At 38.6% G+C, this 23,244-nt stretch overlaps 1 protein-coding gene across 2 annotated transcripts in view; it reads left to right on the forward strand.

The window, feature by feature from the left end:
* The window catches only part of HDAC9 (histone deacetylase 9), an 841,506-nt gene that overhangs the window by 795,327 nt on the left and 22,935 nt on the right, over positions 1 to 23,244 (forward strand). For both annotated transcript variants that reach the window (XM_037163907.2, XM_053655071.1), the window contains exon 25: positions 6,975 to 7,059. In XM_037163907.2, coding sequence (XP_037019802.2) covers positions 6,975 to 7,059 — 85 coding nt within the window. The remainder of the gene's footprint in view (positions 1 to 6,974; positions 7,060 to 23,244) is intronic.

A 23,244-nucleotide genomic window follows, 5' to 3' on the forward strand; every position in this document is an offset into this window, starting at 1 on the left:
TCAATAAATTTCAGCTAATTGAATTTATACAGAGTAAAATCTCTTACCACAGTAAAATTTAATTAGAATCAATTTTACATAACACAAGTAAGTAAAAAGACATCTCATGTTCATGGACTGAAAAATTAATAGAACTCTAGCAAGACTGGTCAACAAAAAAAAGTCGTGCATTATCAGCACTCAGAATGAAAAAGGGGGCTTCACTGTGGGTTTTAGTGTGTTTAAGGATTACAAGAGAATATTTTAAAAATAAATTTCTGTAAAACATTTTGTAATTTTATTTAAAATGGAAAAAATTATTACAAATATATAATCTTGCAAAAACTGAATCAGAAAACTTGAATGGTACTATAGTTATAAACCAAATTGAATCTTTTTTGTCTTTGTTTTTTAATATTATTTTTATTGTTGTTCAAGTACAGTTGTCTTCATTTTCCTTCTTCCACTCTCCCCCAACCCCAGCCATCCCCACCTTCCACCCTCAATCATAACCCCCTTTGGCTTTGTCCATGTGTCTGTCCTTTGTGTATGTTCCATGACAGTCCTCTAATGTATCAAGAGAAAACACCAGACCCTCATACAGTCTCACCAGGGAATTCTACCACTAATTTAAGGAGTAAAAAATAACCAATCTTACACTGTTTTAGGGTAAAGGGGAGGGAGAACAATTTACAATGGATTTTTTCCAGACCAGTAGAATACTGATATCTAACACTTAAAAACAACCACACACATTATAATAGGAAAATCTTGATCATAAGAATAGAAGTTAAAACCCTAAACAAAGTAATAGCAGTTCATCAGTATCTTCAAAGCCCATTAACAAATTTGGGTTTAGATAAGAATATAACACATTAGCACATTGTTAATTAAGTCAATATAATTCACCACATTAAGAGAATCAAGAAGAAATAAAACCATTTCAGTAGATGGATTAAACACCCAATTATGATGAATTATTTTTGGAAAACTAGAAATAATAGGAAAAATTATTAACTTTATAAAGCCTATCTATAATTATATAGGGTGTGTCATATTTGAAGGTTAAATATGAGGATTTTTCTTTGAAATAAAAAACAATGCAAAGGTACTCACTCTTACTGCTTCATTTCAACATCACACTGCTTGTCCTAACACTGCAACAGGGCAAGAAAAAGAAATGAAAAACATGAAGATTGGTGAAGAATTCAGTAAATCTTTTACTATTAACACAGATTATGTATTGTGTTTGTAGGAAATCCATATAAAACTACTTGTGTATACATTAAAGTTAATAAGTTTAATACTATTGATGGACAATTTAAAAATCAATTAAAACTTAAAAATCAAAATATTAATTAAATCAATTACATTGATTTAGTAAAATGTGAAAGACTTATACATTCTGAAGAGAAATCAAAGTATCAATTATATTGATTTAAAAATGAATTATCGTTGTCATTCTTCCTAGTCTTTTACCCTAAAACCATGCCCTGATTATAGCAGGCAACCAAGAGGAAGATCCTACTCCATTTAGGTCTGTTAGCTACAGAGCACAGAATAAAGGCTACCTCTTCATGTTTTCTTTCAATTACTCCTTCCTTCATTCAACATTAAAAAAAAGAAATGCCTGGAACTTCTGGCCAAGATGGAGGCATAGGTGGAAACATTGTGCCTACTCACACAACCAAGTTTAAAGACAACAAAGTTTTAGTAACAAAAACGCAGCCAAAACACAGAAAACTGAACTGTATGGAAGTCCGACAACAACAAACCATTCAGCAAGACTGGTAAGAGTCTCAGAGTCAGCAGCAGAGTGGGGTCAGGCAGGAAAGATTGGCCAGACAGACCCAGGAGCACAGGCATGGTTGGTGGATCCCACGTGTGGGGTGGCAACAGGGCGGACTCAGTGGGGGTGCAAGGCAGCTGGCTTACTGTGGTCACACATTTGAGTGCAGATAAACCAGGTGAAAGAGCAAGCAGTGAGACAGACAGCTCAGGCTAGGGCACAGCGATGGTAATTAGAGCCTGAAAGCACCCATTGGAAAGACTTTCAGGGTCGAGGGGCTGGGAGAGGCTTCCAGGCTCACAGAGAGTTTGTTGGAGAGACCCACAGGGTTCTGGAGGGTACACAGGCCCACACACCTGGGAGCTGGCACCAGGGGGGCCCAGTTTATTTGCGGGAAGCAGCAGAGGGGACCAAAATCCAAGAGCGAGCAAAACAAATGTCATTGCCCCTCTCTGACCCCGCCCCCACATACAGCATCACAACCCAGTGACCTGGGTGGCCCCACCCTGGTGAACACCTAAGGCGCCTTTCCTCATACATAACAGGCATGAACAGATCAAAACATTATGGCTCAAGAACACCTCCAAGCCCCAGAGCCAATAATTCTAAGCAGCCAAGGGATAGCCAACCTTTAAGATGCACAGTTCAAAACATTGGTGATCAGGATGCTCACAGAACTGGTTGATTTTAGTCACAAATTAGAGGAACAAATGAAGGCTAAACTAATTGAAATGAAGGTAAATGCACAGGAAACCAATAGTGATGGAAAGGAAGCTGGGACTCAAATCAAGGGAGTAGACCAGAAGGAAGAAAAAAAATGACCAAACAGAAAAGAATGAAGAAATAAGAATTCAAAAACATGAGGAGAGGCTTACAAACCTCCAGACATCCTTAAACATTCCAACAGCCGAATTATAAAGGTACCAGAAGGGGAAGAGGAAGAGCAAGTGGAAAACTTATTTGAACAAACAATAAAGCAGAACTTCCCCAATCTGGCAAAGGAAATAGACTTCCAGGAAATCCAGGAAGCTCAGAGATTCCCAAAGAAGTTAGACCCAAGAAGGGACACACCAAGGTACATCATCATTACATTAGCCAAGATTAAAATGAAGGAGAGAATCCTAGAAGCAGCAAGAGCTAAGGGGACAGTCACCTACAAAGGAGTTCCCATCAGACTGTCAGCTGATTTCTCAAAAGAGACCTTCCAGGCAAGAAGGGGCTGGAAAGAAGTATTCCGAGTCATGAAATCCAAACACCTACATCCAAGATTGCTCTATCCAGCAAAGCTTTAGTTTAGAATGGAAAGGCAGATAAAGTGCTTCTCAGACAAGGTCAAATTCAAGAAGTTCATCATCACCAAGGCCTTATTATATGAAATGTTACAGGGTCTTATCTAAGAAAAAGAAGATAAAAATATGAACAGTGAAAGGACAGCAAACTCAGTTATTAAGAACCACACCTAAAACAAAAGCAAACTAAGAGGACAGCTAGATCAGGAGCAGAACCATAGAAATGGAGATCACATGGAGGGTTAACAACAGGGGAGTGGGAGAAGGAGAAGGGGGGAGAAGGTACAGAAAATAAGTAGCATAGATGGTAGGTAGAAAATAGATAGAGGGGAGGGCAAGAATAGTATGGGAAATATAAAATCTAAAGAACTTGTGACACATGGACATATACAAAAGGGGGGAATAGTGGGGGGGGTGTGCAGGGTGGAGGGGAATGAAAGGGGAAATAGGACAACTGTAATGGCATAATCAATAAAATATATATTTTTAAAAATGCCTGTTGTATATCAGGCTCTATCGTTGCCTTTGAATGGCTCACAGGAAAGTAGAGATTGGCAGACATGGCTGACTACTATATAATGTGTTTAGTAGAGTAAACAAGAGTATTTGAGATGCAGGTGGAAGCAATTTGCTCAACAAAGAATTTTAGGAAACATTTTACAGAGCAGGCAATATTTGTGCTAGTCCTTGAATGATGTAGTAAGGTATCCCAATTCAAAGAAGGATGGAAAAATAGAAATCAGAAGGAACAGAATAAATGAAGGTATAGAAGTGTGAAAATACTTGGCATATTTGGGAAACATAATATAAAAGCTAACAAGAGTAGTTAGTAGATCTTTTGCATGGTCGATGTATACTTCTGTTATCACATACCTATTATATTTACAAAATCTCTGTTTAGCTTCTTTTTGGTTCTGTTCTGAGTCATGAAAATAATAGAGTTGATTTTAATGTCTTGGAAGTACAGCGAGCTTTAAAACTCTTACTCAAGAGCTTTCTCCCAGGATACCCCCTAAATGCGTCATAGCCAGCTAAAATGATTTTGATGATTTAAATAATGTGATTCTAAATAATCTGAAAATCACTTATTCACAACATAGTAATGACCACATTTTATGGTGTTTTTAAATAGCTGTAATACTTAGAAATTACATGGTATGTGCAACTTGACAAACATCTGAGATTCATCAATAAGTTATTGCAACTTTCTGTAAAAGATGTAGAAAAATAAATTTCCCTGACACAGCTCCCAAATTTGTATAACGAATTATTGTAACTAATGGTTAAAATTAAGCTTCAGGTACAATAAAGCTGAATAAGCACTTTATGTGTCAAGAGATTGTCTTAAAATTATATAATGTGTCTTACAACTCCATGGTAATTATTATTACATGATGGAATTGCTCAACAAACTGTTACTGACATTGACCAGCCTCAGTAAACAGTTTTTTTGCTATATTTTATTGGCCAAACTAAATACATAACCCAGTTGTATTGAATATTCTTATTTTTGCTCCAAATTTATAAAAGACTATTTAATATTATTTCATTACAGTTAGTTATTAGATTACTAATAATGATAAATACTCATATGTATATTAAATATATGTAAATAGATGCTTCAGTCAGATGTCTTTAGTGCTTATAATTGTTAATGATTAAATCAACAACCTCTAGAAAAGACAACTGAATTCTGCGGTCCCTCTGTAAAGGTTTTAATTTATGAAAGCAGACTGACTCTAAATGCTGCTCACCACCTTGCCAACTAAGATATTACCCCGTCACCTTCTCTACAGAGCTATCCAAATAAAAAACCTACATTGAGAATTTTCTGAATTCAGCTCTGTCTGTGTGTATACCCTCAAAATGAAACAAATTGGGGCAATTTACTGAAGGTTAAATCCTCTAAATGACATTTACCTAAAACATGCTGGGAAATGGTTTGGGAGACAAATTATCAATGTAATTGCCTTAATTCTCTAGGTTGCTTTTATAAGTAGACACAACTTTATCAAATCTAACTGATGATTCCAAATTGGAGGTTTAGGGTTGTTTGTATTTTTACTCTCAACACCCTGAATCACGTTTACTGTCTACATAACCCAAGTCTTATAAATAGCCCACAGACTTCAGTGAAAGAGTTACAGCAGTGAGGTTTTTACGTTAATGGTCTGTCTTGTAACTTATTCTCTAGTAGCCGGCATCTTTGAATTTGTCAGCCTTTTTACCCTAAGGTCACAGGAAAGTTTTGTGAAGGACTACTAAGTCTGCTGATAGCACCTTGTGGCTTTCTTCTTCAATACTTGAACAGCGAGTGATGTTTCAAAATATTTTATGAATAAAACCCACCTGATTTCTGTTAAAAATATTCTCTGTGATCTGGGACAGAAGTGAAAGGAAAGATTATTTATGTGGAAGGTAGCTCAACTCCGTCTAAGTCTTGACGGAGTTGAGACGTTGTTTTCCAAGCAACCTTCCATCGTGATTCAGTAGTTTCTCTGAGTTAAGAGGTTGTTAGGAGATTAACATATTCTTGAAGACACTGTCTGAATACCAGATTTTTTAAAAGTGATTTTAACAAGTTTTAAGGTTTTAAGATCGCAGAACCTTTCCCTGAACACTGTGCTGTTTTCCTTTCCTCTCCTCAAACTGTATTGCAAATAAACCTTTTGATGTTGTAAAGGTTTTTCTTTGTCAACTAAGAAAAACACTCTGGAAAGTTATATTTAGAGAATTTACCCCTGTATAAATATCCCTGAGCTAGTCTGTTATCCTATGGCATCTGGAAGAAAGGTGCTATTGTCTTAGATGCCGTGATTGAAGTATAGAATAATCAATTCAGAAAGACCCCGGGGGGAAGATTCACTCACAGATGCTTTGGAAAGTTGGAATCCTTGAGTGTTCTCATTTTTTTTCTCCAGAGCAAAAGACAGCGAGTTCCTGCTTCAGTACAACATCTAAGTGACATTGCTTCCCATTCGTGCCATGCGATAGTTTGACCATCCCTTTGTGTTTGAGACTACTAACTTTACATTTTCTAAGAAAACTCTTTTTGTTCATCCCCTTGTTACTATTACTCTCCTTGCTTTCTGGGTCCCTGTAGCTAGACACCTATTCTGTTTGCAGGCACTCTGATGGTGCGGTTTCTGCCACTGCACACCACTCGACTTCGCAAGGGCATTTATTCCCAAGGACGCATCATCAGAATTAGTTCTGCCAAAACAGCCCACAAACTGCTTAAAGCTCCTCTTCATATCTTGCAAACCACTGTGTGCTGAGCTTCTCTGTGAAAAACCAGTGTAATTCCAGAAGATCATGATAGATTTGCAAGAAAGGAATTTGTCCGGGGGAAGCTAAAATGTAGTTATTTCACATTTGGTTTTATTTGAACATTTACTCTACCACTTTACAAGTATTCACTAGCATTTGAATAAGAGCAGCTGTGTCTCATGGTTTCCTACTGTGAAGTGCCCCGAAGTGTAAGGTGCTTAGATGGAAAAACACCACAAAACAGTGGGTAATAGACTGCCCCCTGTCTGTCTACCACCCCTTCCCTGAGGTTTTCCTTTGCAGGGCCCACCTGCATGTACAGACATGATGGAATTCGGTTTGTGAGGAACCTACAAAAATTACACAAATAACTCTGATTTTTAATGAATAATGCACAGACATGCACCTGCTTCGGGGACTTCGTAGATTAGTCTGGTGACCAATAGAAAAGCCTTTTGGAATTCAATTACAAGGCTGCAAAAGAGAAAATAAAACTGGCTACATTTTTAGAACTGAAATCAGCAAAATGTTAACTAGTTCTTGGAGCAGGGTATTTTTTTAAAGCTTGTTTCAATGTGCTTTGCTTCTGTCAGGCTTACTGTAAAGTCATACTATTCTGCTTACGTTATTACCTGCTATTCTTGCAGCTGGAGCCACTTGCAGAAGATACTCTCCACCAAACCCCGAACATGAATGCCGTTATTTCTTTACAGAAGATCGTCGAAATTCAAAGTATGTGTTGAAAAGTTATTCTTTTAATTTGTCATCATATATAATCAAGGAAATTTATATTGAGAATTTGAGCATATGAACAGCATGTTTGAGTTTTTCAAATATGAAAAACATATTTAGAGTTATTATAATTGGCACATATTATATATTCATACCTAAATGTGTTATTGCCTTGCTCTTAATATGGTAGTCTTATCTTACATCGTAAGATATAAGTAACTTATAATGTAAATCCAAGGCTCTAGATTTAGAATCCTGCTTTTTCTCATATTTTCCAAGTACTTGGATTTTTTCCATGACTACCACTACGCACCCACCCAGAACATTCAAATTAGTATAGAAACTGCGACTACTGTCCAGTCGTAACTAAGGTAAGTTATTTTCTAATGAGGTTGGAATTCAGAAATCATTTACTGGTTTTAAGTTTGGCAGGAGAGCAGAAGTTAATGAGAAAGTCTCACTATTAGAAAATCCAGCTAAACAAAACAGGGCAAGTCAGAGACTTTATTACTCTGCTGTTCCCTTCACATGGCCGTTTTGTTTCAAGAGTTTTAGTTTTAAGATGCTAACATGCATGAGCACACACATGCATGTGCTCTCTCACACACACCCCAACACGAAAGTTAGCATGAAGAAGAAAACCAAAGGGCAAAATGAAGTGTGAGGGAGTCTCCTATGTATCTGGAAAACCCTTGGCTTTGCTATTGTCCTGCGAAAACACTTTTTAAACACCACTGGAGTAGCCACCTCCCAGTTGTCTCTCTGAGTCCTTGTCTTTGCTTGCTCAGTAGTAATTTGGAGGTATGAGTGGGTTGGGATTCTATATTATCCATTCATATAGTGCTGTGCCTATTTACAAATCAGGCCATACAGAAACTGGAAGTAATTTCCCACCCTACTTACTTAATTTCACTTATGCCTAAATTGAGGAGCACAGGTACCCCCAAAATATTTATTGACTACATTTCTTATCTTTTATAGCTTATTCAACTATGAATTTCAAAGATTTTCCAAGTACAGCCCTGGCTCTGTAGCTCAGTTGGTTGGAAGTTGTTCCATGAACTGAAAAGTTGCTGGTTCAATCCCTGGTCAAGGCACATGCTGGGTTAATCCTTAGGTAGAGCATGTAAGGGTGGCAACCAATCACTTTCTCTCACACATCGATCTCTCTCTCTCTCTCTTTCTCCCTCTCTTGCCCCCAAAATCAATTAATAATTTTTTTAATTAGAAAAAAAGGTTTTCAGAGTATAGAATAACAAACATTCAAATAATTGGAACCAAAGCCTCTGAGAAAAGGCTCAGCTAAAGAAACTGACAAAGATGCAAAAGGAAAGGCTGGGAGAAAGCTTCAGAAGCTTGAGTACCAAATCTGGTCACTGTACATCTAATTACCACTGAGAGTGGATGCAGAGGCTCTATCATATGGTATTCCAGAGAGCAAGGAGAGGAATCTTCAGGTGACAGCCTTCTCACATTCACCCACATCCAATCCAATGCCCCTTCAGGTTGTCCATCAGGTAGTATAGACATATCCAGTTTTTATACATATTATTCTCATTTATTCTGAGCATTCTTTTGCTATTACTGATCCAGATTATCAAAGGTTATTGTTCCTCTGCATAGTCTCATCATATCACTTTCAATAAGCATTCCAGAGCACTTATTACATGTTGAGACATGATAACTCGATCAAGTTATCAAAGCACAGAGGTTATGAAAAGAAATAAGGCAGACTTCCTGGCATCGAGGAGTTTACAGCCCAGCAAGTGAAAGACAAAGCAATAGATCCTTCCAGTGCAGGCTTACGAGGAGCACTGAGATCATGAAGGAGGAGCAGTCCCTTTCTTAAGCCCCTTTCAGCCAGGATGAGAGGTACTGCAGAGTGAGGAAGGTTCAGGAAAGGTTCAAGGAAGACTTCTTGGCAGAGAGAGGGCTGGAGCTTGGTCCTAAAGACTGAACAGGATTTTGGTCAGATGAAGAAAGAGTGACTGTCTTGAAAGGAATAACAGAAGCCAAGGACTTCATTTTCATCTAGGTGTGATAAATTGTAATGAATCATCCTATAACTTTAGAAGCTCTGTTGTTGCCTTTTGGATTGGATATTTCCTAAAATGATTTTTTCCTTTCACCACTGACATTTTCAAGTGTCTTGTGCAGTCTGCACTAGCCAAACAGACATGTTTGACTCTTGAAAAGAATTCAATCTCCTATCAAAACCCGCTGTAGAGAATTCTGCCACTGTGGATTCTGAGTCTCTGTCTTCTGCTCCAAAATTTCATTCCACCCAACACTGACCCCTTCCTCTATTCCAAATCAGTTTCCTCCTCAACTCCTATTGAGGATTCTACCCAGTGCTTGCTAACTGAATACTTTTACAAACTGTCATCTCCGACATGTGGATGTTAATTAGTGGTATTTTCCTTGTAAATTTTTCTTTTGAGTTTTTGTGACTTTTTCTGTTCATTTAATTGTGGCTTCTTAATTAGATGATGATCAGCTGGAAGACAGGAATTGTATCTTCTCACTCCTGCATATACCTGTAGGGCAGGGTGGCAGCAGGGAGGTTTGAAGGGCATAGAGACCTGGGAATTAAGAGTAGGCATATTTTAGTAGGAATTATTTGAATAACTCTCCAAGGCTCTCAGGAGCCTAAGGTCACATCAAAGGAAGCTTTTGAAGAACTCCTCCTTTCATGGATGTGTGATGTCGTGGGCCATCAGGGATTCATGGTGTAGGTGAGTACTGTTGTAGCTACTCAGCACACCTTACTCACCTCTACCCAAAAGAATCCTGGTTTTACTCACAAATCCTTATACTGGATATCATGCAGCTCAGGGGAAGAGGAACATATGTCAGAATCCAGGGGAACTGTCCTTAGTCTAAGGCTAACCTAGTCAGTGAGTAACAGTGACGAGACAGATTACGCAACAACCTAATAACAATTGGTTAAGGAATGGGTCCATGACCCAACTGTGGCCAGTAAGACTCAGGGCTGGCTTCATGGATGGTCAACCTGTGCAGTCCCATGAGCTCCACACTTACAAGGGTTCTACACATGGTGTAATACTGTTGCTGATGCTGCTGTGAAATTGTTACTAAGTTATGAACATGGAGTATTTTCATTTTGCACTGGGCCCCACAAATTATGTAGCCAATTCTGATGATAATCAAGGCTCTGGTGATACAAAAAAAAAATTTCCAAGAAAGACTGATAGCATCACCACAAGGCGAACTCAAATTGTGACCAAGAATGAAATGAATGGTAGGTTGAGATTGCAAATCAAAAGACAAACACAAGATGACAGTGATATCACACCATTTAGGATACGGGGTGAAAGTCAGTACAGAGGAAGTGGTTTGATGCTGTGGCTTTGACCACTGTGTGATACATTTTTATGTGGTTCTACTGAATTGTGTCTCGTTGGGGCTGCTCCTCCAGGCTAAAGACACAAGAAAGGGCTGTGTAAGGTCCGTAGAGCAATGCAATATAATGGGTATTTCAGCGTAGCAAACTTCATAATGGCTTGAGCAGTGGGCTCTTGGGTAAGCAAACAATGCTGGATTTCCTTACAGAATGTAAAACTGAACTTTTACTTTTATTTTCTCTATTTTATAACCCACTGTTCCATTTCAAGTGTTCCTGTAGAACTCCAGGGTGTTGATTGGGCTCCCTGAGCCCCTTTGGGGGGAAAAATAGCTAGGACTGGCTATATAATTGGTGTTCCCAGTGCAAAATGAAAATGTGTGAGTGCTTCCTTGTTAAAAAATGTTAATAATTTCATGAAGGTGAGAGCAGAGCATTGAACCAAGCATAGGGGCCCTTCTGAGCATGGGGCCCTTTGGGACCATGAAGTAGCCTGTTCATGAAGACAGCCTTAAAGGTAGCCTCTGTTCGACAGGAGACCCTCCTCTCCCCATGTGGCTCTGAGCGTCACACAGGTGGCTCCTTTCAAGTTGAGGAGGTGTGTGCATTTCAGCCCACCTCCTAGCCCAGGTTCTGAAGGATTCTTTTGTGCCACAGTTAGGACTACAGTATCAGAAAAGTATGTCGATGTCGAGAAGTCGGCCTTGCAGCATGTGGGAAACATTCAGGCAAGTTCCTAGATAGCCTTGTCCCAAGGCAGACAGCAAGGTGCTGACAGGCCGTATGGGGATTTCTCTTTGAGCGCTGAGCCCCCCAGCTGAGGGTATGCAGGTGCTGGAGGCCGTGATTAGCATTGGCCCTCTGCCTGGCCACATGCATGTGAGTCTTTTGCAGCAGGATCATCCTTGTTGTCCTGTCCTTGTTTATGTTATTAATTCAGCTGAGAAGAGAAGATCTTACAAGGCATACACAGCAAGGCAAACATTTCTCTGACAGGTAAAGACCCCATCTGACAGACCACAGTCTGGTTGCATCTCAAGATGGTGGGTCTGTCCAAAGATCAGCCATAGTGGAGATGAGACAGTTTTCTGCTTTGTCCCTATTTTAAGTTTTCAAGAATTAACTCAGATATTATCTATTGTGAACCCATCTCTGAACCCCCACTCATCTCTGTTCTACATTAGGTATAGTTCCTATGTGTTTTCATGGCAGAGATGCTTTGATTTTTGTTTTTGTTTTAATTTTGTGAAATGACAGTTTACACTCACTATTATTATTACTTTCAAGATACTTTGTTTTTAATTGTCATACCCTTTGTATGGTGTCTGGCACATGGTGGGTGCTCTGCAAATTGAATGAATCAGTTCGATTTGTCAATATTTGCCACGCTTTTTTTTCTAAAGCTCAGATTGATGTTGTAATGAACCTAAGGCAGTTATACTCCCTGGCTCACCCATGCAGAATGGTAGATTACAAAGAGTGGGCAAAATTTGTGAGCGCCCATTTCTTCCCTCTTTCACAACCCACAAGGGTGAATACTTTCTAAGTTAGGAAGAACATAAATTGTTTGTGAGGTCCCTTTCCATTGCTGAGCTTGGAGGTGGCAATGCTGAGAGCTGAATCTAGTAGTTGGTTGGCTGGCTGTACTCACTCACAGGTGATTCCCAGCAGGAGTCAGCCCAGAGTGGGCAAAAGGGCCCTCGTGTCCAAGTTTCCCTTCCCGAAATCCAGCCTCACAACCTGCAGAGTCCACAGAAATCTCCCCCTTTTTGATATGACTTGGTGAGAAGCAGGGTTCCTACATGCCATTTTTCACACAATTGCTGGCCCATCATAACATTTTCACTGATCTTTGGAGGGGAAGAACCATGAAGTAAGTTTTCTATAAGACTAAACTTATTTAGTTTGAAATACTATAATTTTAAATCCTGTAAACATATAAGGAATGATATTGATATTGATCTGTGAAACCCCAAAATACCAAAACCACAAGTATGGAGCCATGGTTTCCTTTTATTTATTTAAATGTTTTAGTAAGAGGAGTATTTCTTTGAAGTGTCAACCAATTTTTGTAGATTTCCTGCATGACGATAGTGATAATCGGAGTATCTTGTGATTTGTGGATCAAGAAAATGTGCTCACACAAGGATCTGAGAACTCTTTTAGAATGTTCCTGCACCCCTCCAGTGGCTTGCCTCTGGGAAGCTGAAAAACACTAGTGTCAAAGATTTTAAAGTGATTTGAATTCCAGTATAACCGTGCCCTCCACTCATCGACCCTGTGACAATGAGCAAGCCACAGAACACTTCTGAGGACTGTCCAAAGGAATGACAGGACATAGCACCATGCGACTGTTCTACATTTGTACTGCTTTGGCAACAAAACGTCACCTTAGAAACCAAATTATGAAAGAACAGTAAAAAAGTTCTTCCTTTACTCCCACTTGTATTTTTCCCCCACTCTATGGCTCCTTCTCTTGTTCAATTCTAAGGATTGGGTCTCCTTAGAATTCCTTATTATGCCAACCACAGTGAAATAGTGACCCAGGCTAGAATGAGGAAAGGACAGTCTTCACAGTGTCACCGTATATTCACGTCAGACTTGTTCTGCATGGATTGAAGAACAACATTGATGTTGCCTGTATATGAAACTTGTCATTGTGGCTTATTGTCTCTCTGTTTCTTTAAACACATACAGACAGTATTATTTAGGGCAATGATAAGTGAATTTCTACCCTCTGTTATTCAGCTTTTGAAGCCAGTAGGAAAAGGGGCATGATTTTCTCACTGCAGGAGAGTGTACCTTGTGACCATGAGTTATCCACAATGTACAGAGCACACCCTTTCATGCATTCTAGAGAAACAGAAAAGAGATCAAGTTTTCTCTGGCAGATTAGAGGCAAGTGTGATACCTACTCCTTAGCAGAACTGGCTTCATTTATGTTTTGCATGTGTGTTATTGAGGGAATGACTTCTTCCTCCTCCTTCGTTATTGTTATTCTTTCTCCTTCTCTTTCTCCTCTTCCTCCTTCTCATTTTTTTTCTTCGCCACATCTCATTAATGTAACATGATAATACCTTCTGTTCTGGAAATTATCCTTAGAATTAACAACTGATACTAGAGAAGGTCAAAGAAATGTGAATACTGTTTATTTCATTTCTACTCTGTTTCAATGAGAGATAACCACTTGGTAAAATAAAATACAAACCCTATTGATACTGTATTAGAGTGGATGATGGGAATAGGTGCTGTTCAGTTCTCTTGGTAACAAAGAGATCTGGATGGAAATTAACTTAAAAAGCTATTAAAGTAAGATGAGACTTGCTCTAAAGATGACAACTGTCTTTTTATGTAAAATGCCATTCTCAGCCATCTCTAATCATTGCTACAATGCTCTCTACCTACTCCCTTTCCGGGGCGAAGGGGCATTTACATCAGACAATCCAGGCAAGAATCCAGATTGTTCCTAAGCTGAAAGGAATTTGTATACATCTCTTGTTGTGGGGAAATTGTCCAATATTTTGACCTCATGGGGCTATGCGTGTAGTTCAAAGAATTGTTTTCTGAGATTGCAACATGCACTGCATAAATCATCTCACAAACTTAAACAGCATCTTGATTCCACACCCAAATGCTAATCCACACTCAACTTTTCCTTTCCCTTTTCGTCCCTTCCTATTTCAGTTTGATTTTCTCTCTTTTTCTGCTCCCCCCCCCCCACCATCTCCATTCTGTTGAGAAGAATGAGGAAGGAAAGGGCTTTTAACTCATAAGGATTTGAGGTTTCACTTCAAGCAGGGAAGAACTGCATTTCAAAGATCTTTATAGCTACAGTAAGGATGGGAGATTCATCAGGTCTGATCGTTGGATGTGACCAGTTTAACTCAGAAGTGGAAGTGGTGTGGTATTGTAATTAATGGGCCTGGAAATCATTCGTGATTTGCAGGATTCAGGCTTGGACAGCTGGGTAGATGGTGGTGTGACCTGCTCTGGGAAGGAACAGGGGAGGAAGACCAGGTTTGAAAGGGAAGTTGCTGAATAATAGACTTAAGAAAAAGGAACTCCCCTGAGGATTGAAAGTTTGGTGTGGGGAGGGGGAGAAGACATCATCCTAAATACCTGTTTTGCACTTACCCCGGAGTTCTGAAGGGACACTGGATGAAATGATTCATGCATGCAAACCCTGGAAGTTGTTGGCAAATAATAATTATCGAATGCTTTCAATGTGCTAGGCACTGTTCTAAATGTTCTTGTTAATATAAAATTAACTCATTTAATCCTCTCAGCAATGCTGTGAGGTAGGTACTATTTTTATTCCCATTTCTCAGCCAGGAAAACTGAGGCAAATCTACATTAATTAACTCCCCAAGGTTACACAGCGGACAAAGGCAAGAGCACACAGGGAGCAGGCCAGCTCTCGTTTTAGCCATTATGTTACAATACCCGACAAATAAATCCCTTCCTTTTGAAACTACCGCATATACTTTCCCCATTTCTTCCCAAAGGGATGTGTTTATTTTAAAAATTCCATTTTTACTGAAGATTTGGTGTTTGGGAAGTTCTGGTCAATTGAGGGGTAGCCACAGCCAGTTTTGGAGGGGCAATGTCAAATTACTAGGAGCCATGGAGCTATGAATCCATTTTGGAGCTCCTTATAAACTTGCAAAATACATCTAATCACAAAAAAATGCAAGGACTGGCAGAATTTCAAATCCCTGCCCTGCTGAGTTTAAAACCCTGACTGTTGTCAGGTGTGAGCTGCTATTTGTCATAGATTCTTTGGCTTTAGACAGAGGCCTTGACGTTGCAGCCCTGGGCCAGGCAGGTCCTCACTGAGGAAAAGCAGTGTTACACATTTTCCCACTATTAACCCCACCAGCCCTTCTTGTATCAGAGCCAGGTCAAAGCTGTTCACATGGCTTTTCAAAAGTTGATTTTGAACTTCTAATTAACCATTCTCTTGAAATGCTGAAACTCCGTTGTTTGGTGGAGCCCTAATACTAGAATATATCAGAATGAAAAGGAAATCTGCAATCTGCATAGAGACTTAACTTGTCTGGATTTTTTTTTAAATCCATCTGCATCTGTAACTATGAATTTTCTTTCACTCACATTTCTACTAAGACAAAACTAATCAAACCAAGAGAATAAGCAAAACTATGCATGTTCCTAGGACTTAACACTGCAAGGAATGCTTTGTGATTATATACTAGATACCAGTATGAGCCTCACATACACATGGAATAGCATTTACTGATATAGAGCACGTTAGAGGGTCAGGTTTGGGGAAAGATCATTTGCTGGGTCATATTCATATATATATTCATTGAGTATATCTATTCATTCTGTAATCCCCATACAACTAACAATGCATAATTAGCTTCCTCATCTTGTTCATCCGTACATTGAGCCTCAACAAGTTTAGGTTGTTTGTTGAAGGTCTTTCAACTAATAAGCAGTAGAACCAAGATTTGAACCCTGATCTGACTGTGCTATAAGCCCTTTTTTTTCTGCTGAAGCACATGACCTTCCTGTTCCCACCCTATTCCACATAAAAACATAGGTCCACCAGCCTTCTTATCCCCAAGTATCCAAGGGTAGACACTAGAACAGACCATTTCTAAAATATAATCAATTTTGTGTATATTAAAGCAGACTATTTTAGTACATTACTGGACTTGCTAGAATATAAGAGAATGGGAGAGAAAAAGAAAATATAAGCTGAAATTTAAGAGGGGGTGGTAAGCAGTAGGTAACATAAAAAAGCAGAGTGTGCCTGGGACAGATAATGGTATCAGAGCTATCACGTGCACAAGAAACCCTTGGTCTGCATCAAAGTTGGGGATGTGAGTCTGATAGGCTCTAAAGATGAGTAAATTGGTCCACTCCCAGATGCTAGTGGGAGCAGATGCAATTCCTCTGTGAAAAATATCCCTAATTTAGATCCTCAGTATACACAGAGATTAAGCTCAACAATATGAACTCAGATAAATAAATACATGCATATTTAAGTAAATGAACCAGGTCAAATACACAGGAACACAAGCCACTAGGGAAAGTCAGCAGAAAGAAGAAACAAGAAATAATAAGCTTTATATATGGGGTTAAAATTGTGGAAGGGCACTATTTTTAAGTAAAGATAATAAACTAAAAATGCTCATTTACTTTCACTCTTCCAGGAAACTCCAGGAAAATACAATAATAACACAGGGGCTTTGTTTTATTTTGTTTTTATGACATACTCTTATAGATATAAGGCATGAAGAAGGAAATAATAGGAACCTGGAGAGCAGATGACCATCTGTTACTGTCTCAGCAGACTTGAAAAAAAAAAAGAATTTTGAGACAGTACTGGCACCCTCATCTCTGCCAGAAGGAGACATAGCAGACCCACGCATATGCCACCAAATTGTTCATCCACACACCTAAAGCTTTTTATGTTATTTCATTGATTTTAATTGATCATTTCTTCTAATTCATTATCCATTTCCTTCCTTGACGTTTTACTATGTCCATCTTAGAACAACTAACACTTAAATTGATTTATTCTTCCACTTTTCAATGTGCCTTTAAAACCTTGCTCTTCTGCTTGTCCAATAAAGTCTCAACCCTGAGTACATTCTACAGAGAGCTTTCTCCAACACTGGACCTACAGGAGCAGGTCTGCTCAAGACTGTCATGGATCATGGCAACTTGGCGTCCTATAAATTTCCGATCACCAAACTCAAATGGACCCACTGTAATCTGTCTGTGTTTCTTAGCCAATTTGCTCTGCCTCGATCCAACTCCTCTTTCAAACGTAAGTCTCTTCAAACCTCCACCAGGCTCACCTTCCTCCTTAATCTCAGCAACAAACCTTGCCAGTGTAGCTGCCAAACTGCTTCCTTTGAGCGCTTATTTCCCATTGACATTGAAACACCCCCAAATCTCACCCATCTTAAAAACACACTCCAGCTACCTCCCCCCTTTTCCATCTTACCACCTTGTTGTTATTCAGCTCTTTAGGAGCAAATTCTTGAAAAATGTTTCTGTCTCATTATGTCAGTTCCCTCACATCCAAATCTCTGTCAGAACCACCCTCATCTGGCTGTGCTCTCACTTGTGGTCACCAGTGTCTTCTCCGCTGCCAGACTGAAGGGTGATTCTATTAAACTTTTATTTTGAAATAGTTTAGATTTAGAGAAAATTTGCAGATATAATACAGGGATCTCGTGTAACCTTCACCCGGCTTCCCCTAATGTTGATATCTTGTATAATCTCGGCACAATTTCAGACACTAAGAAAATAACAGTATCCCAATACTCTTGACTAAATGTAGACTTCCTTTGGATTCCACCATGTTTTCTGATTTCCTCATTCTGGTCCAGAGTTCAGTCTATGGCAGACACATGGCATTTTGTTGTCATGTCTCTGTCTTCTCCCATCTGTGACAGTTCCTCAGTCTTTCCAAGCCCTTTGTGATTTTGCCTCTTTTGTAAAGCACTGCTCAGAAACATCATGAAGAATGTTTCTCAGCTTAGGTTTTTCTGCTGTTCCTTTGTGATTACATCTTTTACAAGATTACCACCGAAGATATACAGCCCCCTTCTTATTACATCAGGTCTGTAGTATATAATGTCAGTGTATCTTATTATTGGTGCATTTAATCTGGATCACATGATTAAGGAGATTGCCAGTGTTATGTTTAATGTTTCCCTTTGGAATTCATCTATATCTTGGGAAGATACTTTGAGATGATGCAAATATCCTGTTTGCCCTCCAACTTTTGCTCACTAATTTCAGCAGCCATTGGTGGATCTTGCCTGCCAAAAGTATTACTCTGATGTTCCAGTGCTGTTGTTATATTTTCCTTCTACACTTACTACTTAGAAATAATCTGTAATGTAGAGCTGTTCTTTCTCTTCCATTCTTTAATTTATTTATTATATAGTCATATAATTGTGTACTCCTGGATATTTATTTTATGGGTTAGAATCCAGTACTACCATTATTGTGTTGCTCAAATTGTTCCCACTCTGGCCATTCAGAGCTCCTTCAGATGGACACCTATGTCCTTTAGACATGGCTTCATATTTCTACAAGAGCTTACTCTCTGGTTCCACAAAAAGTTTCAAGTTCACTTCAGTTCTGCCTGTATTCATCTGGATTGTCCAGAGGAAAAGAATATATATACAGTAAAGTGGTAGCTTATGCAGTAATCAAGGCTAAGAATTATAAGATCTGAAGTCAGCAAGCTGGAGACTCAGAAGAATGGATGTTATAGTTCTAGTCCAAGTCCAAAGACCTTCAAAACAGAAGAACCAGTGGTATAAGTTCTAGTCTGAGTCTGAAGGCCACAGATGATAGATGTCCCAGCTTGATGACAGTCAGAGAGAGAAAATTCTTTTCATTCAGCCTTTTATTCTCTCCAGGCCTTCAACTGATTGGAGGAGGCCCACCTGCCTTGGGGAGGGTGATCTGCTTTATTCAGTCTGCTGATTCCAGTGTTCATCTAATTCAGAACACCCTTGCAAACACACTCAGAATACTATTTAACCAATATCTGGGCACTCTGGCTCAGTCAAAGTGACACATAAAATTAGCCATCACAGGTCCACCTCTGGTCCACTTAACATCATACACATTTCTTTAAACCATACTTAATCTTCAATTAAAGACAATAACAAGGTGATAGTTCATGATGCCTAACATGATACAACTATCCACAGTACAAATGAAAAACAAACAAAAACCAAAATCACTATTCCCCAGAAGAGGAGGTAAAGCTCTGAGTGATGTTTATTCTTCTCCTCAATGCCCCATAACTTAAATACTATGATGTGAAATTAACCATACTTAAATACTAAGATATAAAGTCAGTGAATGTTATGTTACATGATAAGGGAGAAAGGGATGGAGGAAAACAAATATTTGCAAATCAATATATTCATGACAAAATAAGAAGGAAATACTCATGACAATTAGAGTCCTTGTTACTGTGACTAGTCATGTGATCACAGTTGGTATTCATAAGTGCCCACACAGTTCAATCCATTCTGTATTCCTTTTGCCTTCAACAAGCACCTCAGCTACTCATGTTACTCATGTTCTTTACTTGCTGGGGTGACTCAGACCTTCATTCCTGAAAGGTAATGACTGCCTAGATTGGGTGGTTGTGATTTTCCATCGACCTTAATGCCAGGGCATGGTAGTACTAAGAGATGACTAAGGGATCACCTGTATTCCACACATGGTCTCCCTTACTTCCATTGCGAAGAAGCAGCCCAATTTTGCCTTGGTTTTCAGGATCAGTCACCCCAACAAGCACCAAACTCCTTCCTCTGCCTTTTGATTCAGAGTCATGAGGAATGCAAATTATCAGGGTGACCGTCTTAACTTCCATGGAATCATGGTTCAGTGGAATTATTGCCATGTCTCCTGGTGGATGCTTTCCTCCCTTTGGAACTAAGACCTTTAGGCTAGCAGAACATAATGTCACCAGAATAGTAAGCAAAAATTTTCAATAGTTGATCACTAGGTATAATAGATGCCACTTTCATTTCCACCCCTTGTTCTGTGGATATGGGTGAAACAGCACCATATATTGGATGCTGATCTAAATCAAATCCATCCTTCTGGACAACCTTGCCTGAAAGATATTACCACCTGGATTGCATGGAAACCCAGTCTTCTAAAGGACATTCTACCATTCTATCAACACAGCCACCTCAGCTCTGCTGTCCGGTAGGTAACCCACCTTGCTTTAGGCAGTGGAGTGCTACCCCTTGGTTTCTGCCACCTGGGATCCAATCACTTCCATTGCATTTAAGTCAACCAATTCAGCAACCACAGTTCCCACTGTAAGCCATGGTCTATGGAAATGAGCAGTCACAGGCTCTTCAAGAACGCCAGGACTCTGCTCACAGAGTTATTTCTCATAGCCATAGTAAAAGGCATGTCTTCTGGTCCCTCCCAGAGTGAGTCAGTCATTTTAAATGGCAAGCCCACTTTAACATTCCAATCTTCCTCAGTCTTTGAATCCCTTCCTTTTCATTGAACTAAGGCAGGTCTGATATTTCTAAATCACTCACCTTGTAGTCCATGTTTTAGCCAATCAAACAAATCAGCTGTTAGAGCCCCTCATGGCTCCCCTTGCTGCAACATTAAATGCAGAATCTGTACCGAGTGAGCTGAGCCTGTCATCCTCTGCCTAAATCTTTTTTGCACCATATACTCTCTCACTAAAGGTGCAATATGGATAAGTTTTTTTTAACTCTTTTCAGTTTTCTCATCTGGGAAATAAGGAAAATGAAAAAAATCTATCTCATAGGTAGTTTTGGAATTCTATGAAGTTGCATGCAAACACACGTTATCATAGGCACTCAATAACTATTTCTTATTATTTTACTTATTGTTGTTTTTGATTCAGAACATAGTCATCTCCACATGATAACTCTGAAAAGTTATATTGTCAGCTCAGACCTCAGATCTGAGTTACAGATGGTTACTCAAGTTCTAACTCAGCATCTTTGCCTTGATATCACAAAGGCGCATCTAATCAACATGTCCAAAGCCCTCGTCATTATCTTTGCTCAAACCTCTTTTGGGTTTCTTGATTCAGATAGATGGCACCCCACACTTCCTGTTTGGCTAGATAGGAAGGTAATAATTATTCTTCATGTTGTTCTTTACAATGCTGTCTACTTACAGTTCATTAGCCCATTCTGGGTTTGTTTGGGGGTTTTTTTTTTTTTGTACTCTTTAAGCATTTCATTCATCCATCTATTTATTTCTGTTCCTATAACCACTGTCCCAAATCAGGCTTCTATCATCTTTCTCCTGGACTGTTTCTGTATCCTACAAAGTGGTCTACCCATTTCCACTCTAGCTTTCTCCAATTTATTTTCTAAATTGATGACAGAGTGATCTTTTACTAAATAAGGCATGCTAGGCTATGTACTTACTTGCTTTAAACCAGAGGTTTGCAAGGATTTTCTGTACAACATTAGGCAGTAAATATGTATGTCATTGTGTTTCAACTGTTTATTCCATTGTAGCAAGGAAGAAGCTATAGCCAATATGCGATGAGTGTGGTTGTGTTTCAATAAAACTTTATTTACAAAACCAGGGTATGAGAACAATTTGGTTCCTGAAAAATGAGAAATCTGCAACAAGTGGTATCTGGATGAAATGTTGAAATATCAGACTTCAACCAAGACACCAACCACATTCCTGCAGGGTGGGGGGCATAAGGAGATCAAATGGCAATGGGAAAAATACAATACAGATACAATTTTCCAAAAAGACAGCTAAATTTCTGGTCTGACGAGTGGAGGAAAAAAATTCCACTCTGTTGCCACTTGGTGCAGCAGATAAGAGTACTGTAGTCACAGCTGTGACATGTGTGAAGCCACCAAGCTGCCAGGAGGTGGGGTTGTGGTAAACACAGGGAATCAAAGATCAAGTATGGATAAAATATATTCAAGAAATAGAGGCAGCAGTCCCGCATGCAATGTTTATACTCTGAATTTCTTCTAGGAAAGTTGTCAATTATTTCACATTCCAACTCCACAGCTATTTATTTTAATGGTCAGTTACATATTTTAATTTTGCTATCAACACATTGGTGGAAATGTGCTCAGAAACAAATGTGCAATGTGCATGTTAAAATATTGGGGACTCAATTGTTATTTCCCAAGATAAGTTGGTAATTATATAACTTGCACAAAATGTCAATATTCATCATTCAACTTGGGGACATAGTGATACCATGAGTGACATGAACACTGAAGATGCATGCTATGCAGTCGGTGGCAGCATTTACTTTAAAATTTATTAATTCAAAACAGAACGAAAATCGAAACTGAGACTAAAGGAGATTATTGAACAACTGCAATGGCATAAAGTGCATTTGGGTATCATTCTATGACACCTGACTTCTTTTTTGGATAAAATCTCTATGCCTCTAAATTTTTAAATGTATATTCACCTTTAAGGTTTCTTTTTCAAGCTCCAAAGCGAATTAATAATTGTTAATTTCTCTGGAGGAATATTTTGGTTAAATGAGACAATGTCCCTAGGTACTTCAAATAGGAAAATCTAATCTAATAATGGTTTTTATATTTTTTATGCATGGAATCAAGGAAAGCTGTGTAAATAAATCCACCAAAAACAAAACATAGGGCATTATTGTGAGTACTGTTGAAAATAACAGTGAAAATCTAACATTGACAATGAAATCATTTTATTTTATGTTAATATGCAAATTTAAACTTTTGGAGAGCACAGCTTATTTATAAAGAACAGAAATGTGTTTGGTATTAACTGTGGAGTACATGAAACTTGTACATTTTATAACTTAATAAAAATTAAAAATTTAATAATTTATTTTATATTTATTAAAAAAACTAAAAGAGTATTTGCAGAAATAATGGAAAAGGGATTATAAATTTGACGGAAACTTGCAAATCCACATATCCATGAAGCTCAATGTATGTCAAACAGAATAAACATGAATAAAGTCACACTGAGGAACATCATAATGAAATCTAAAAGAAACCAGAGGGAATAGAAAATCATATTACATCCAAGGAAACAAAGATAGAGATGATTACATAAAGATAAGAAATCTTCTGAATCTCAAAAGTATTAAGTTATGTGAAAGAAGCCAGATATTAAAGGCTACATGGTTCCATTTACATGAAATTCTAGAAAAGGCAAAAGTACAGAGGAAGAATTTCAGTGACTGTTAGGGGCCAAGACGGAGAGTAAGAAGTTGACTCTAAAGGGCCAAAAGGAACTCTTTGTGGTGAAAAAAATTTATATATTTTGATTGTTATAGT

Source organism: Artibeus jamaicensis, unplaced genomic scaffold, assembly GCF_021234435.1.
Source record: "Artibeus jamaicensis isolate MK-2021 breed Jamaican fruit bat unplaced genomic scaffold, CSHL_Jam_final contig_923, whole genome shotgun sequence".
Taxonomy (NCBI): Eukaryota; Metazoa; Chordata; class Mammalia; order Chiroptera; family Phyllostomidae; genus Artibeus; species Artibeus jamaicensis.